The sequence below is a fragment of the Saccostrea cucullata genome, unplaced genomic scaffold, assembly GCF_032062105.1.
Source record: "Saccostrea cucullata isolate Sc308-1 unplaced genomic scaffold, CSIRO_AGI_Scuc_v1 ctg10939, whole genome shotgun sequence".
Lineage (NCBI taxonomy): Eukaryota > Metazoa > Mollusca > Bivalvia > Ostreida > Ostreidae > Saccostrea > Saccostrea cuccullata.
In genome coordinates, this window is record NW_026923014.1 from 6,547 (window position 1) to 20,990 (window position 14,444).

The 14,444-nt window shown below is 33.9% G+C and overlaps 1 protein-coding gene across 1 annotated transcript; it reads right to left on the minus strand.

Moving 5' to 3' along the window:
• Positions 1-934: 934 nt before the first annotated feature.
• LOC134262954 (angiopoietin-2-like) lies at positions 935-14,262 on the minus strand (the record flags this gene model as incomplete). Its single annotated transcript, XM_062745273.1, has 3 exons — positions 13,704-14,262; positions 11,382-11,518; positions 935-1,292 (listed from the first exon to the last, which is right to left on the minus strand). Coding segments are annotated over exons 1-3 (1,054 nt in total), but the record flags the coding sequence as incomplete, so codon positions are not given.
• Between the last annotated feature and the right edge of the window lie 182 nt (positions 14,263-14,444).

Below are 14,444 nucleotides of genomic sequence, written 5' to 3' on the forward strand. Positions count from 1 at the left end.
TTAAACGGGATGGAAATACTCCATTAGTGATGCTAGTATTTATAATATGTGTAATAGATTTGCATATAACATTTGCCGAAAGCTTTAGAAGACGAGGTCCAATCAAGTCTATACCTGCTGACTTGTTTACATCAAGTGTATTCAACATATTTTAAATACTCCAACTCACTTATATGATTTATACTCAAAAAATTTTCTTTCCCTAGTTTAGTTTCTGTATATTTATTTAATAATTCTGAATCAAAACTTTGTACTGACATATCTGCTAATAACTTACATGATATTTCAGTAAAGTGTTTGTTAAAAATATCAACAATATCCTGTAAATCTTCGAAATCCGAACCATTTTGTGTTATACGGGTAGGTGTGAAATTTTTTGACTCAGATGCCAAATGGTTTAAAAACTTCACATCTCTTTAGGACTTGAACTTTATTCAATTGCTGATTTGTAATACTTTGATTTGGCTTGATCTATTAATTGTGTGACTTTATTTCTCCATTTACATTTCTTTTGGTAATTTTCGTAATTTCTTTGTAGATGGTATGTATCACGTAATTTTTCAGCATCATTTATTTCCTGTGTAAGCCATTTAGGTCGAATTTCAGTCTTACTCTTTTAGTTTTTACTTTGGCATACTTGTTAAGAATATCATTAAATAATTCATAAAATTTATTCATGATCTCGTTTGTGTCTTTTAGTTCGAGAAGAGAGTTAAAATTAGCATTTTCTAAATCTCTTAGAAACTTATTTTCATTGAATTGTTTAAAATCACGATATTGGATTTCGGTATGTTTTCCTCTACGCTGTATACAGTTAGTTTTCCGTGTCAAACATACGGGGTAGTGGTTAGATATAGCAATAGGGGGCACATTTGTTTCGATATGTTTTCTGGTTTCGTTGTATAAAAATGATCAATTAAGGTACTTGATGTACTTGTTATTCTAGTAGGAACAGTAACTATTTGTGAAAGTCCAAACTTCTCTAAAGCAGATGTCCAGTATTGTGGGTGGTCTTTCATTAGATCAATAATGAAATCACCTGATAAAATTATATCAGTATCGTCACAGCAGGAGGCACGGTTCACCTCCCTTGCTAGATCCTCCGCCCAGCAGGAGGGGGCAGATGGTGAACGATAAGCAGAGCAATGAAATATAGGTTTTGAATTTTTCAGATTTATCTCTAGCCAGATTGTCTCAATATTACTGATCTCAAAATCAGTTCTACGTTTATATGTTATATCACTAGCAATATAAATAAGAATTCCACCACCTGCCTTTAATGTAGATCCTTTCTTTCAAAAACAAACCCATCAATAAACAGTTCTGAATTTCCTACTTGCTCACTAAAAAAAGTTTCACAAAATCCTAATATATCTAAAGATTGCCGATTTTGAAGCAACAGTTCAATTTCATCCATTTTAGGAATAATATGACAAATATTTAAATTTCCGAAACGTAAACCTTTCTTAATCAATCCAAATCCTGAATCTTTTGGCATTTGTGAAGTATGAATTTCGTTATTGGTTTTAAGAACTTGATTTTTTGTTTGTGAAACAGATTTGAATGAGTTTATCATAAGAGGAGTAATGTTAGTAGATTCTATAATTGAGCTTTCATCATTGAGAGAAGTTCTTACTTTGTCCAAGAGAGTCTTATTCTTAATATATGGTTTTCTAGGCAATTAAGATTTAACAGAGGTATTATAAACAAAGTTGTTAGTTTGATTTAAACAAGAACATTGAAAATCGTTACATTCAGTACATACAGTGCCTAGAATAGAATATCTATTTGAATTTAGTGTAGATTTATATTGTCGTGAACGGCTCTACATTCCTTGCCTAATACCTAATACACACAGAATTTGGTCTTGTGGCCTAGTTTCTCCGCAGTTCCAGCAATCTAGTTTTCGGCCGTGCCTGCAGTGGGATGAGGTATGTCCATGTTCACCACAGAAGTAACACGTTACAGACTGGCTAAAGATGGAATTTCCGTTGTCCCTTTGTGCTCCCTCGCCACGTAAAATCGGAACTTCGTTGTTGATCTGTTTAAGCGGTGCTGAAGTTCCCTTAATGGAAAGGTGTATCCCATCTTTCCAATATTGCATTGTTGACCTCTTTGAATACACTCTTATTGGAAATGAACAAACCTCCATACTCGTCACAAACGTATTTTAGCGTGTTATTCACATATGAAACATCTATGTCCCGTCTCGGTAAAACTTCTGAGAAATAGACTTTGGTAGTTGGCGACCGATCCTTGATGTTTTTGATGATTTCTACGGCGTCATGTTCAACAGCATCTATATATGTCTAGGAGATGAGGCATCATTTTTCCCCGGCGTGGACAATTATGTGAGAGTAATCTTCAACAGCGGTTTGATGTAATTTTGACTTCATTCCGGAAAGCTTGGCCCCTCTGTTGGTTCTCACATGGACACCTTGTTGTAGTCCCCTTGTTCTCACCCTTTGTAAGAAAGAGCTGCCTATAATAAGTTTGGCCTCACCAGAAGTTTTCTTTTGTTTAAAGGATCTTGCAGGTGTACTTGCAGGTGTGGGGTTGATACATGGTTCCGTGTTTGTACCCAAATCTGATGTATATATTGCTTCCTTGGCCGTAAAATCACACTGTGTGTGTCGAGATGCAGAATTTTGTGGTAAAGAGTTCAAAGCCTGCACATCAGTTTCCTTGTTTTTCACTACCTTAAAAAGTGTCTGTGTGTTTTTGTCCAACAAAGTGGGGTTGTTTTTTGCATCTGAGTTTCTCTTTTAATTCCTTTATTTCATGTGCTAACTCACGGACAGCCGATTGTAGGGCTTGTATTGTACCTGCACACTGTGTACAATTTTGAAAATTGTCAGTACTGGCTGTCAGAAGAGATCTAGAATCATTTTTCACAGGCGTTGATGACATTTGGGGAATAATATTGTCCCAACATACTACTAATGCTGTTATAGTTTTTGATGTCATGAAGAAATTTGTCCAGCCACGACTTTGCCGACGATCCTTGAATGTGCAGGACGCTGGTGCCAGAATAGAGTGTTGCTGTCACAGTGTTACACACAGACTTGAAAAAATCTGACCACTCTTCCCTACTTCTTTAATTGCATTAAGTTCTTCTTCCAAATAGTTCAAAATAGTGGCATATTTTTCTTGTTGAAATGATACAGTTATGCTGTATTTGTTAAAAGTCACATTCAAAAAACTTGGTATACTCACTCCATTAGGTGTAATAATTCCAGCTTCACTAAATGTTTGAGAGAGTCCAGAAAAAGATGTAAACAAGCTCGAGTTAATACTTTGATCCATAATTATTTTAAGATTTAATCAGGTATTTAGCCATAGTACCCACAAGGTTGATAGCAAAATTGATGGAAAAAAATATGTAATTAAAAGTCATTCTTTAAATTTGCAAAAGAAAATTACAAAGAATTCTTGGCTCTATAAATATTTCTATGTCCTGCATATCTTTATTTTTTTAAAATCTGTTGCAAATGGTGATATCTATTTATTCTTTTTAATACAGTATTGTATAGCACAAATAAATGTTGTACCACGTGTCCTCGGTCGAATATTAGGCAAAAGTAGGATCTTCGAAATGATTGATCTTGAATCTCGTGCACACTTCATGATTACAGGTATCTTATGAAGCAAATTTTTGTAGGTGTATCAAAAATTAGCTGACGACTTTTTGCATCTTTTTTTAAGCCATACCCGCACTTTCGAAAGAAAGTTCGGGTATATTGTTGTTACTCATGTCCGTCCGTCCGTCCGTCCGTCCGTCTGTCACACTTTTCTTCCCTGAACTCCTCCTACATTTTTCACAGTAGCTTAATCATCCTTTGGGAGATGGTTGGGTGTGTCATGTAGATGTGCAGTAAGGTTTCGGAATTTTGATTTTGCCCCGGGGGATCAAATGGGGGTCGAAAAATGACGTTTTTTATACAAAAAGCCCCTTCTTCCCTGAACTCCTTCTACATTTTACTCAGCAGCCTAATCATCTTTTGAGAGATGGTTGGTGGTGTCATGTAGATGTGCAGTAAGGTTTCGGAATTTTGATTTTGCCCCGGGGGATCAAATGGGGGTCGAAAAATGACGTTTTTTATACAAAAAGCCCCTTCTTCCCTGAACTCCTTCTACATTTTACTCAGCAGCCTAATCATCTTTTGAGAGATGGTTGGTGGTGTCATGTAGATGTGCAGTAAGGTTTCGGAATTTTGATTTTGCCCCAGGGGATCAAATGGGGGTCGAAAAATGATGTTTTTTATACAAAAAGCCCCTTCTTCCCTGAACTCCTTCTACATTTTACTCAGCAGCCTAATCATCTTTTGAGAGATGGTTGGTGGTGTCATGTAGATGTGCAGTAAGGTTTCGGAATTTTGATTTTGCCCCAGGGGATCAAATGGGGGTCGAAAAATGATGTTTTTTATACAAAAAGCCCCTTCTTCCCTGAATCCTTCTACATTTTACTCAGCAGCCTAATCATCTTTTGAGAGATGGTTGGTGGTGTCATGTAGATGTGCAGTAAGGTTTCGGAATTTTGATTTTGCCCCAAAAAGGGGATCTTTTGAGAGATCATGTAGATGTGCAGTAAAATTTTGATTTTGCCCCGGGGGACGCGAAAAAATGACGTTTTTTTATACAAAAAGCCCCTTCTTCCCTGAACTCCTTCTACATTTTACTCAGCAGCCTTATCATATTTTAAGAGATGGTTGGTGGTGTCATGTCGATGTGCAGGACGGTTTCGGAATTTTCATTTTGCCCGGGGGGTGGGGGGGATGGGGATCAAATCGAGGTAGAATTTTTATATATATTTTTTTTTTACATATATTTGACATGTTTAATCACCCTGCTTTCAAGAACTTCCCTAATATCTTATGCTGCAATAGCTTTAAACCATGATCATTTAGAAAATGATTGGTTTGTTTTGTGTATGTGTAAAATGGTTTCAAAATTTGAATTTTCATATGGATGGCAAAAAGGGGCTGGAATAATATGGCACCTCCCTAACCCTGGTGGTCATGATTTGTACAAACTTGAATCTACACCTCTTGAGAATATTTCCATATTAATCATGCTCTTGGTGTTCCTGAAAAGAAGAACTTTAAAGATGTGTTTCCTTTTATTCCTAAATAAAACTTTGATCCCTAATTGTGGCCTGACCCTAGCCTGAGGTGATGATTTGAAAAACTAGAAATATGTCTATAGGACATGAATGTCCCGCCAGATGTGTATTACTAATGGTACATTAAACAAGAGGCCCATGGGCCACATCGCTCACCTGAGTACTGAAGCTAAGAAAAAGTAGAAATTGGTTTATAATTGAAAAGTTAAAATCCAAAAGTAATCCCATGATCAATCATGGATTTGCTTTTCTTCAAAGAATTTTCCATATATTTCTATGTAAAACTTTGGTCGGCCATTTTGGCCCCGCCCTACCCCCTGGGGTCATGATTTGTACAAATTTTTGAATCTACACTACCTGAAGATGCTTCCATATAAATATGATGAATTATGGATTTGTCATTCTTGAGAAGAAGATTTTTAAAGAATTTTCCCATAAATTTCTATGTAAAACTTTGGTCGGCCTTTTTGGCCCCGCCCTACCCCCAGGGTCATGATTTGAACAAACTTGAATCTTCACTACCTGAGGATGCTTCCATATAAATTTGATGAATTATGGCTTTGTCATTCTTGAGAAGAAGATTTTTAAAGAATTTTCCTATATATTTCTATGTAAAACTTTGATCAGCCATTTTGGCCCTGCCCTACCCCCGGGGGTCATGATTTGAACAAACTTGAATCTACACTATCTGAGGATGTTACTCCATAAGTTTCATCTTTCCTGGCACAGTGGTTCTTGAGAAGAAGATTTTTAAAGAATTTTCCAATATATTTCTATATAAAACTTTAGTCGGCCATTTTGGCCCTGCCCTACCCCCGGGGGTCATGATTTGAACACATTTGAATATTCACTACCTGAGGATGTTAACCCATAAGTTTCATCTTTCCTGGCATAGTGGTTCTTGAGAAGAAGATTTTTAAAACATGCCACCAAATTTTCATTAATTCCCAATTATCTCCCCTTGAATGAGGGCATGGCCCTTCATTTGAAAAAACTTGAATCCCCTTCACCCAAGGATGCTTTGTGGCAAGTTTGGTTGAAATGGCCCAGTGGTTCTTGAGAAGAAGTCGAAAATGTGAAAAGTTTACAGACAGCTAGACAGACAGACGGACGCCGGACAAAATATGATCAGAAAAGCTCACTTGAGCCTTCAGCTCAGGTGAGCTAAAAACTAAAAACTAAAATTTGTATTTGTGTATAAAGTTTGATGAAAATATCTTAAACAGTTTTTTTTTTCAGAATTGAAACTAAAATATAAATAAATTGGATATAGATAATAAATTCTCATCAAATTATGTATAAGTGCATGTTAAACATAAAAATGTCTTAAATTATTTCTTAAAAACTAAGCAAAATACATATTAAAGAGGAGGGAGGTCAAGGTCACAGGAATGTGCAAGATGAAGTTTTTGATGCAGCTGAATAGCTCTCACTAATACATATTAGCTTATTATGTTTGATAAAAATATCTTTAATGATTTAATAAAAGTGAGCTTAACACTTTGTTTTAAGAAAAGAGAAGTCAAAGGAAAGGTTGTGGTCAAAATGTTGTTCTAGCTGAAAAGCTTACATCAGTGTGAATTTACTATTATCAAATGAATTTTGATAAAAATATAATTAATGGTTTATTTGAAACTTAGATAAACACATATTTTAAAAAGTGAGGTCAAGGTCAAAAGAAAATTCAAGGTCAAAATAAGTTAATGCAATAATAGCTCTCATCAGTATGTATTAGCATATGAAGTTTGATTAATATATCTTGAACTGTTTATTCAAAACTGATCTAGTCTAAGACAGTGAGGTCAAGATCACAGGAAATGTCAAGGTAAAAAAGAGTGAAGCATTGTAAAGCTTTAATTGCTTACATCAGTATGTATCATCATGTGAAGTTTCATTACACAACTTGAATCATTATGGTTTCTCTAAAATAAAGCTAAACACTAATTTTAAGAAAAGTTAAGTAAAGGTCAAAGGAAAGTAAAGGTAAACAAGATGTGTTTGTGAAACACTATGCGCCCGGCGGAAACAAAGTTCAAAAAATCTATTTTTAGCATATTGGTCACAGTCAAGGTCACAAGGTCACTGGCCGTGGTGTCATTTGAAAGAACTTAATCAGTGGAGTATGCATCCCAAATATGAAGTCCCTATCTACTATGGTTTAAAAGTTATGGCCAAAAGTGTAAAAAGCTATTTTTAGCATATAGGTCACAGTCAAGGTCATTGACCATGGTGTCATTTGAAAGAATTTAATCAGTGGAGTATGCATCCTAAATATGAAGTTCCTATCTCCTATGGTAAAAAAGTTATGGCAAAAAGTGTAAAAAGCTATTTTTAGCATCTAGGTCACGGTCAAGGTCACAAGGTCATTGACCATGGTGTCATCTGAAAGAACTTAATCAGTGGAGTATGCATCCCAAATATGAGGTTCCTATCTCCTATGGTTCAAAAGTTATGGCAAAAAGTGTAAAAAGCTTTTTTTAGCATATAAGTCACAGTCAAGGTCACAAGATCATTGACCTTGTTGTCAACTGAAAGGGCTTTATTAGAGGAGTATGCATACCAAATATCAAGTCCCTATCTCCTATGGTTAAAAAGTTATGACAAACAGTGGAAAAAGCTATTTTTAGCATATAGGTCACAGTCAAGGTCACAAGGTCATTGACCTTGATGTCATTTGAAAGGACTTTAATAGTGGAGTATGCATACCAAATATGAAGTCTCTATCTCTTATTGTTCAAAAGTTATGGCCAAAGTTAAAGTTGACAACAGACAAACAGACAAACAGATAAACAGACAAACAGACAGGACAAAAACAATATATGCCCGGGATCTATCGATCCGGGCGCATAAAAAATATTGCCACAGTTGGATAGTTTACATCAGTATATGCATCAGCATATGAACTTTGATAAAATATCTAGAAAGTAATTTCTTTGAGCTCGATGGAAAGACAGATGGAAGGGTGGAGGACGGACATGACAAAAACTAATACATGTATTCCTAATCATGGCGTAGCATAAAAAACTTGAATATACATTATATGAGGATGTTTCCATATCAAGATTATACATGCAAATTCAAAGAATTGTGGTCCTTTGCTTTCTGTGTTTAAGTGAATGGGATGCCATAATTTATGGCAGATTGTGTATCAAATATGCATCCCTATCATATGTCACTTTATGAAAATTAGGTCAAAGGGGGGAAATCATCGCATGCTCGAAATATTTTGTTGCAGGTAAAGTACATGTCAAATATGAAAGACCCATCTCTTTTCAATCAAAAGTTATATATATATAAATATATAATATAATATTTTTGAAAAGTAGGTTAAACTTCTACGTCAAGATCAGAAAGTCAAAAGTCATGATATATTTAGAAAAGTCTTTTCACATGTAATATACATGTATAATTTAAATGCCATATCTTTTCTCTTTCAAAATGATTAATTTAAAATGTTATTTTTTGGAAAGTAGGTAAAATTTTGAGGTCAAGGTCTCACTTGGGTTAAAAAATCATAGTACATTTAGAAAGTTTTGTGGTAATGTACATGTGAAATATAAAAGCCCTATCTCATATTATTCAAAAGTTATGATCAAGGTTAAATTTATTGTGACAGATGCACATACTGTCAAAGATGGCCAGACTGACAGACAAATAAGATTTATTATTACCTAACTTACTATCTAAATTATAATTAGGCATTTTGAACTGTTTCACGGTTTACTTTATGTTTTTGCGTGATCATGAAACAGTGAACTGTTGACCGGTCCACAGAATGAACTGTTGACTGGTTAAAGCGTCATTGTGATATTCAAGCGTTTTGATGATCACGACATCACTATTTACCTGCTCTATAATGAATTAAATTTAAACAAAACACACAAACAATAAATTTATTAAGTATTACTTTAAAATAAAAATATTAATTTAGTCTTTATATTATGTATTCAGCTAATTAATAGACAAGTATGTGAATAAACAATTGTGAAAACTTTTTATTGATTGTTTGTGTGTTTTTATTCCAATTTAATTAATTATATAGTAGGTTAGGTAATAAAACACTTATTCAATGACTACTCGGTGAAACAGTCAAACTGTTGTCCCTCAGTAGTACGTGGGGGAGACCTGGGAAACTGTTGCCCTTGGCCTTCGGCCTTGGGCAACAGTTTCCCAGGTCTCCCCCACTACCTCGGGACAACAGTTTGACTGTTTACCTCGTAGTCATTAAATAAGTGTATAATGTTCCCTCCCTTTCCCCCAAAACGGGGGACAATAATGCCCTTGCTGTTCTTGAGAAGAAGATTTATGATGGAAAAAATCCCCTGCATATTTCTTAACGCAAATCAATATTGTGTTTTTATGTCATTTAATTGTTTGTTTGTTGTTAAACATCCCTCTCAGGAATTTTTCACTCAAATGGAGACACCCCCACTTGAAAAATAATGAGGACAAGTCGGATTTGAGGTCAACATTCATTTTAGGAGTTTTCAACCATTAAGACGTAAAGAGACAGGAACTCGATCCTTCCCTTCACCCCATCCCAGACCCCTGTTTATATTCATGACATGTATGCAAACTACTGCTTGTTTTACATTTTTAAAAAAATATGTTAATAGCCTATATACAAATACTTTAATGTGGTCCATCTCTTTGAATGATTTTCATTCCTAATTCTAGGAGGATAGGTTGATGAATGAAATGTCAAGCAATCTTATCATTGATGCACTTTTATTTCATTTAATGCAGTCATATTGTGAACATTTCCAGTTAGAATCATTAGGAGAGTGGGGATGACCTCCAGGGGGTTCAAAACCTTTATACCATTAAATTTACATAACATAATAACACAAAAAGCGCAAAATTATGTATTGTCAAATGGAAAAAGTTTCCTACTATTTAGGAGTCACATGATCATTTGCCATTACTGTTTACAGGGACTGGAAGTGTATCTTGAGATCCCCCCCCCCCCCCCGAATTTGCAGGACTATAATATAAAAAAGACTTTGGATGCCCTCCACCCTAGAAAACAGACACCACCATAACTTCTCCTTTTATTTGCTTCTCAGAAAATCCTGGTCTGGAAGTCCCCCCTCCCTCTCAGAAAAAAATTCTGTATTTTGTAACTGAATGTAACGTCGATAACGGGCGATAACTCTTTAGAATGTGAAATTCGTCTTATTGCAGCATCGGATGACCTTTGATCCTTTAAACTTTAACCTAACCAGTTGCATTTCAGACTATTTTACCCAAATCTATACCAAAACGTGTACTTACCGACTGCCATAGCTCCAACTTCATGAAATATAATCCAATTAAACACAAAATAATTCCAACTGACATACATGCAATGATGTGTATACACAACACTAGGCCTAGTACTGCACGTGCAGTGCTATCTAAAAATGATAATGGTAAAACTAGTACTTAAGTTAGGTACGTGACGCAAGCCCAATGTGATGCAGGTCTTCAGATACATTTACAGTATAAGAACAAATTTAAAATTATTATTTACAAAAGATGTTTTATCTTAACTTTGCCATCTAGGCCTATTTCCAAAAACAGGAAAATAGGGTGTGTTTGCGCGTGTGTGTGTTGATGGGAGAAGGGTGGGGGTTGACTAAATTGATTGGGTATAAATGGTATATGGCAGCTTTCAAGGTGTTTCTGCCTAATCAAGTATAAAAAAGTTTGTACATTTTGGAAAAAATCATCAAAAACGCTTTAAACTAATTTGAATAATATTTGTTGTTGATCTATATGAGAAAATAGATTTAAAAAGTTCCAATTATGGGCCAAAAATTTACCCCCCCCCCCCCCCCCTTGTTTCAAACCTAATTTACATCATTAATTGAATTCTGTTGTTTAATTTCAGACTGGTAATGAATTATGAATATGAAATACATGTACCTATAAGATCGAGGCCCATGGTGACGGGTCACATGTTCACTTGAGAATATTATGCTCAATTTGATGAATACATGGAGGCCCTATTATGTAAATTATTAAATTATATTGACTTTTTCTTTGGTAAAGCCTAATTTTAGATTGAGTAATTGAGGAATTGTTTACTTTATTATTCATTATAAAGATCTTGACAAACACAGATGGATTCTAAGTCATGTATAGGAGTAATTCTTTAAAAATCATTTTTTTTTAATACACGGAGTAGATGATTTTTACTTAATAAAAATACTTAATATTTTTTATTTTATAACAAGTAGATTATCTTTTCTCATTTATTATTATGAGTTGTACTCACCGTCCAGCCTCCCCTATCTGTCGTCATGTCACAGTAAACAGTCTTGATCCCAGAGCCTACGGATATTCTGTATATACCATCTCGACCCTTTAAACTCGGGAAAATCTTTAAAATCTCCCTGCAATCCTTCAGAAGCACTATGCAAAATATTATAAAATTGCCACAAATAAATGTTTAGGACACTTATAAACTTCAATGTTATACAGAAAATACTCAAGTAATTGTGGACTGACTGAAATTGTGTGGTGAAACCTGATTAGGAATTTTTGTCTGCAATTATCCCCTTTTTCCGAAATAAATATTGTGTAAACCAAATTCACCTTGTATCCACATCTGCCAAATGACCCACAGTAAGCATTTGGATATGACTGCAACAAGAGGAATATACATTTTCAACTCTTTTTTCGATTATTACGACTGAATGCAAATTACTTCGCAAAGTGAAAGGTCAAATACCTTATATGTATTGCTCACCATTTTTAAATAAATTTTTTGTTTTGCTTTGGCATTGTTAGAGTAGAAGTACCTTTAATGGCTTATACATTGTAATATCTTGCCACTTTGGAGTTGGTTTCTTTTATCTATAAGCTGGCATGTATCCCCACAACCCCCATCCCCTGATAAAAATTCTGGATTAACCTTTAATTCTATTAACTTAAGGTAAGTCACTCCTGAAATTCGTTAAATCAAGGATTTTTTGAGAAGTATATTTTGGATAAGTACTCATAAAGTGTAACTCAAAATCGCAAAGAAAATAGGGGTCAGTGTGCATCCTACTGATCTACGGTACATCTAAATTGACATTTTTGCACTTAAATTTCATCTCTTTGGTCAATTACTTTAACCCATATTATATTTTATCAGATGTAAGCATGGCAATAAACATAATATTATTTTACGTAAATAGTTTGAATAATATTCATCATTAAACAAATTTTGCAAATTAATGCGCGTAAATTATTGTGTGACCTTTTTGCACTAAAAAATAACATATTTGGGTTATTTAAAAACTTAATAGGCAATAAAAAATAGGCAATCAAACTGTTTACGACTTAAGTGCTTAGATAGATTCACAAGTATAGAGTAGTTTAAAATAATGAAAGAAAAAGGTGGGATCGGTGATGTTGATTTTGAAATATTTGTCAAAATATGTGATTTTCAGGCAAAAAATGGTGTAAATTTGATCTTGACTTGTTTAATATATTTTCATTTTTTGGAAAAGTGTGTTGAGGGAAGGTGTAAAACTTAGTCTAAAAATATAAATTAAGACCTATATTAATATTTTTAGCAATATCAAAACGGAAAATATTCTCCGAGTAAAATTATGTGAGGCTAAATTTCCATTTCATTAAATTTTATAAATGTGCAGATTTGCAGAATTTTCTGCCAAATATCCTTCCAAAAAGAAATAGTCCCTCATAAATCTTCATTCTTTGTAGATTTTTGAGCAGTTTTTCGTTGAATATTAAAATTTACATTGTTGAATTTAAATATGTTATAACAATTGAATTTTAATAAGTAGTTTTGAAGTAAAAGCTTCTGCGTGAACTTTTCTAAAACGCTGACGAGTGACATACCTTAATGACATTTTTAAATGTTTTTCCCAGTATATATTCAGGTTCAATAACATACATATTCGCATACTAGAGTTTAATTTAATGGGCCAATGAAAATTCCACTTGCAGACATTCAAAGACGTCAGCAATCTCACATAACCGCATTACATCCGCTCTTGAATAAATCAGTTTTCAAAATAATTTCATTTTACTTTCTTCCTATCTTTTCTTTCTTTAAAAAACTTTTCAAAGTTTCTATTTTCTATTTCTAGGAACAACAATAGTATTTTATTATAATTTATTCATGTTGTTTCTTTTTGTATTTATTTCTATTTAATTCTATTTATTTCATTTGTTTTGATGAATTAATATGGTTATTTTTTTAAACAAAACAATCTTCTGATTAGAAATTATAAATGTATGCTAAAAATAAAAATAAAAAGTGCGATGAATCAATTCCTCCGTATAATTTTGAAAGAGAAGATATATTTCGAAAAATCTCACTGAACAAACAACGTCTTGACTGACAGATTGATCAAATAAATATTTGAACATAATTGTGGAAGATGATACACATTGTATGGTGTACAAACGTCTAAAATATATCTCATGATTGATTTCGAAGAAAAATCATATCTATATTTATTAAAGAAAGCTTGTAACACGATTATTCTAATGTACAGTTCCTTTCTTCAAGGTTTTTTTCAATTCTTCTTTTTATCATTCAGTTTAGTTGTCTTAACTGAAATAGAATGTAATATTTTACCTTCTGACAAGATCCAGCTGGAATCATTCAGATCCCCACAAACAGTGTGTAAAGTTTCATTTACAGAGACGGAGTAGTTTTCTAAAGCGTACTCTGTCTTTTTCACACGTTCAAAAAAAGTGCTTACGCTGCATTTCTGTAATGTTACATTCATTGCATTCATTTGATATTGGAGCATTTCGATTTGCGGGCTTTTAGCGGAAACCATTTGCGATTCATTTAAAGCCTTTATTTTCTCTTTTGTATTCTGTTCCGTCATCTTCAATGTCTGTATGACTTTTCTCAAGTCACTTTCCAATGTCTTTTTTGACAAATCAAGCTGTTCTTGAAGACCTAAAATTTTGTTTTCAATCATCTGGTCAAGATACTGAATTTCTTCCTTTGTAAAGTTTCTATTGTAAGTCACTGTCTCGTACACTACCTTTAATTCTTCTTTAAGTTTGATATTTTCTTCCTCAATATTTTGGCTTTTTGTCTCCAGATCCTGCAGTTCTTTTGTCACCTCACTGAGTTTTGCCTTGATAACTTGTCCATCTTTTTTGCTGTCCACGGCATCCATCACTAGACCTTGTATTTTTTGTACCATAGAAAGCGGACCAGACTTTCCTGATTCAGAATGTCACGTAGGACATTGGAAGCTTTACCGGATACAGTACTAGGGAGCAAACCTTTTTGATCAGAAGCTTCGTTTTCAATTAAAGATGAATCACCAAATGTTCCATACAGAAACATAGACAGAAT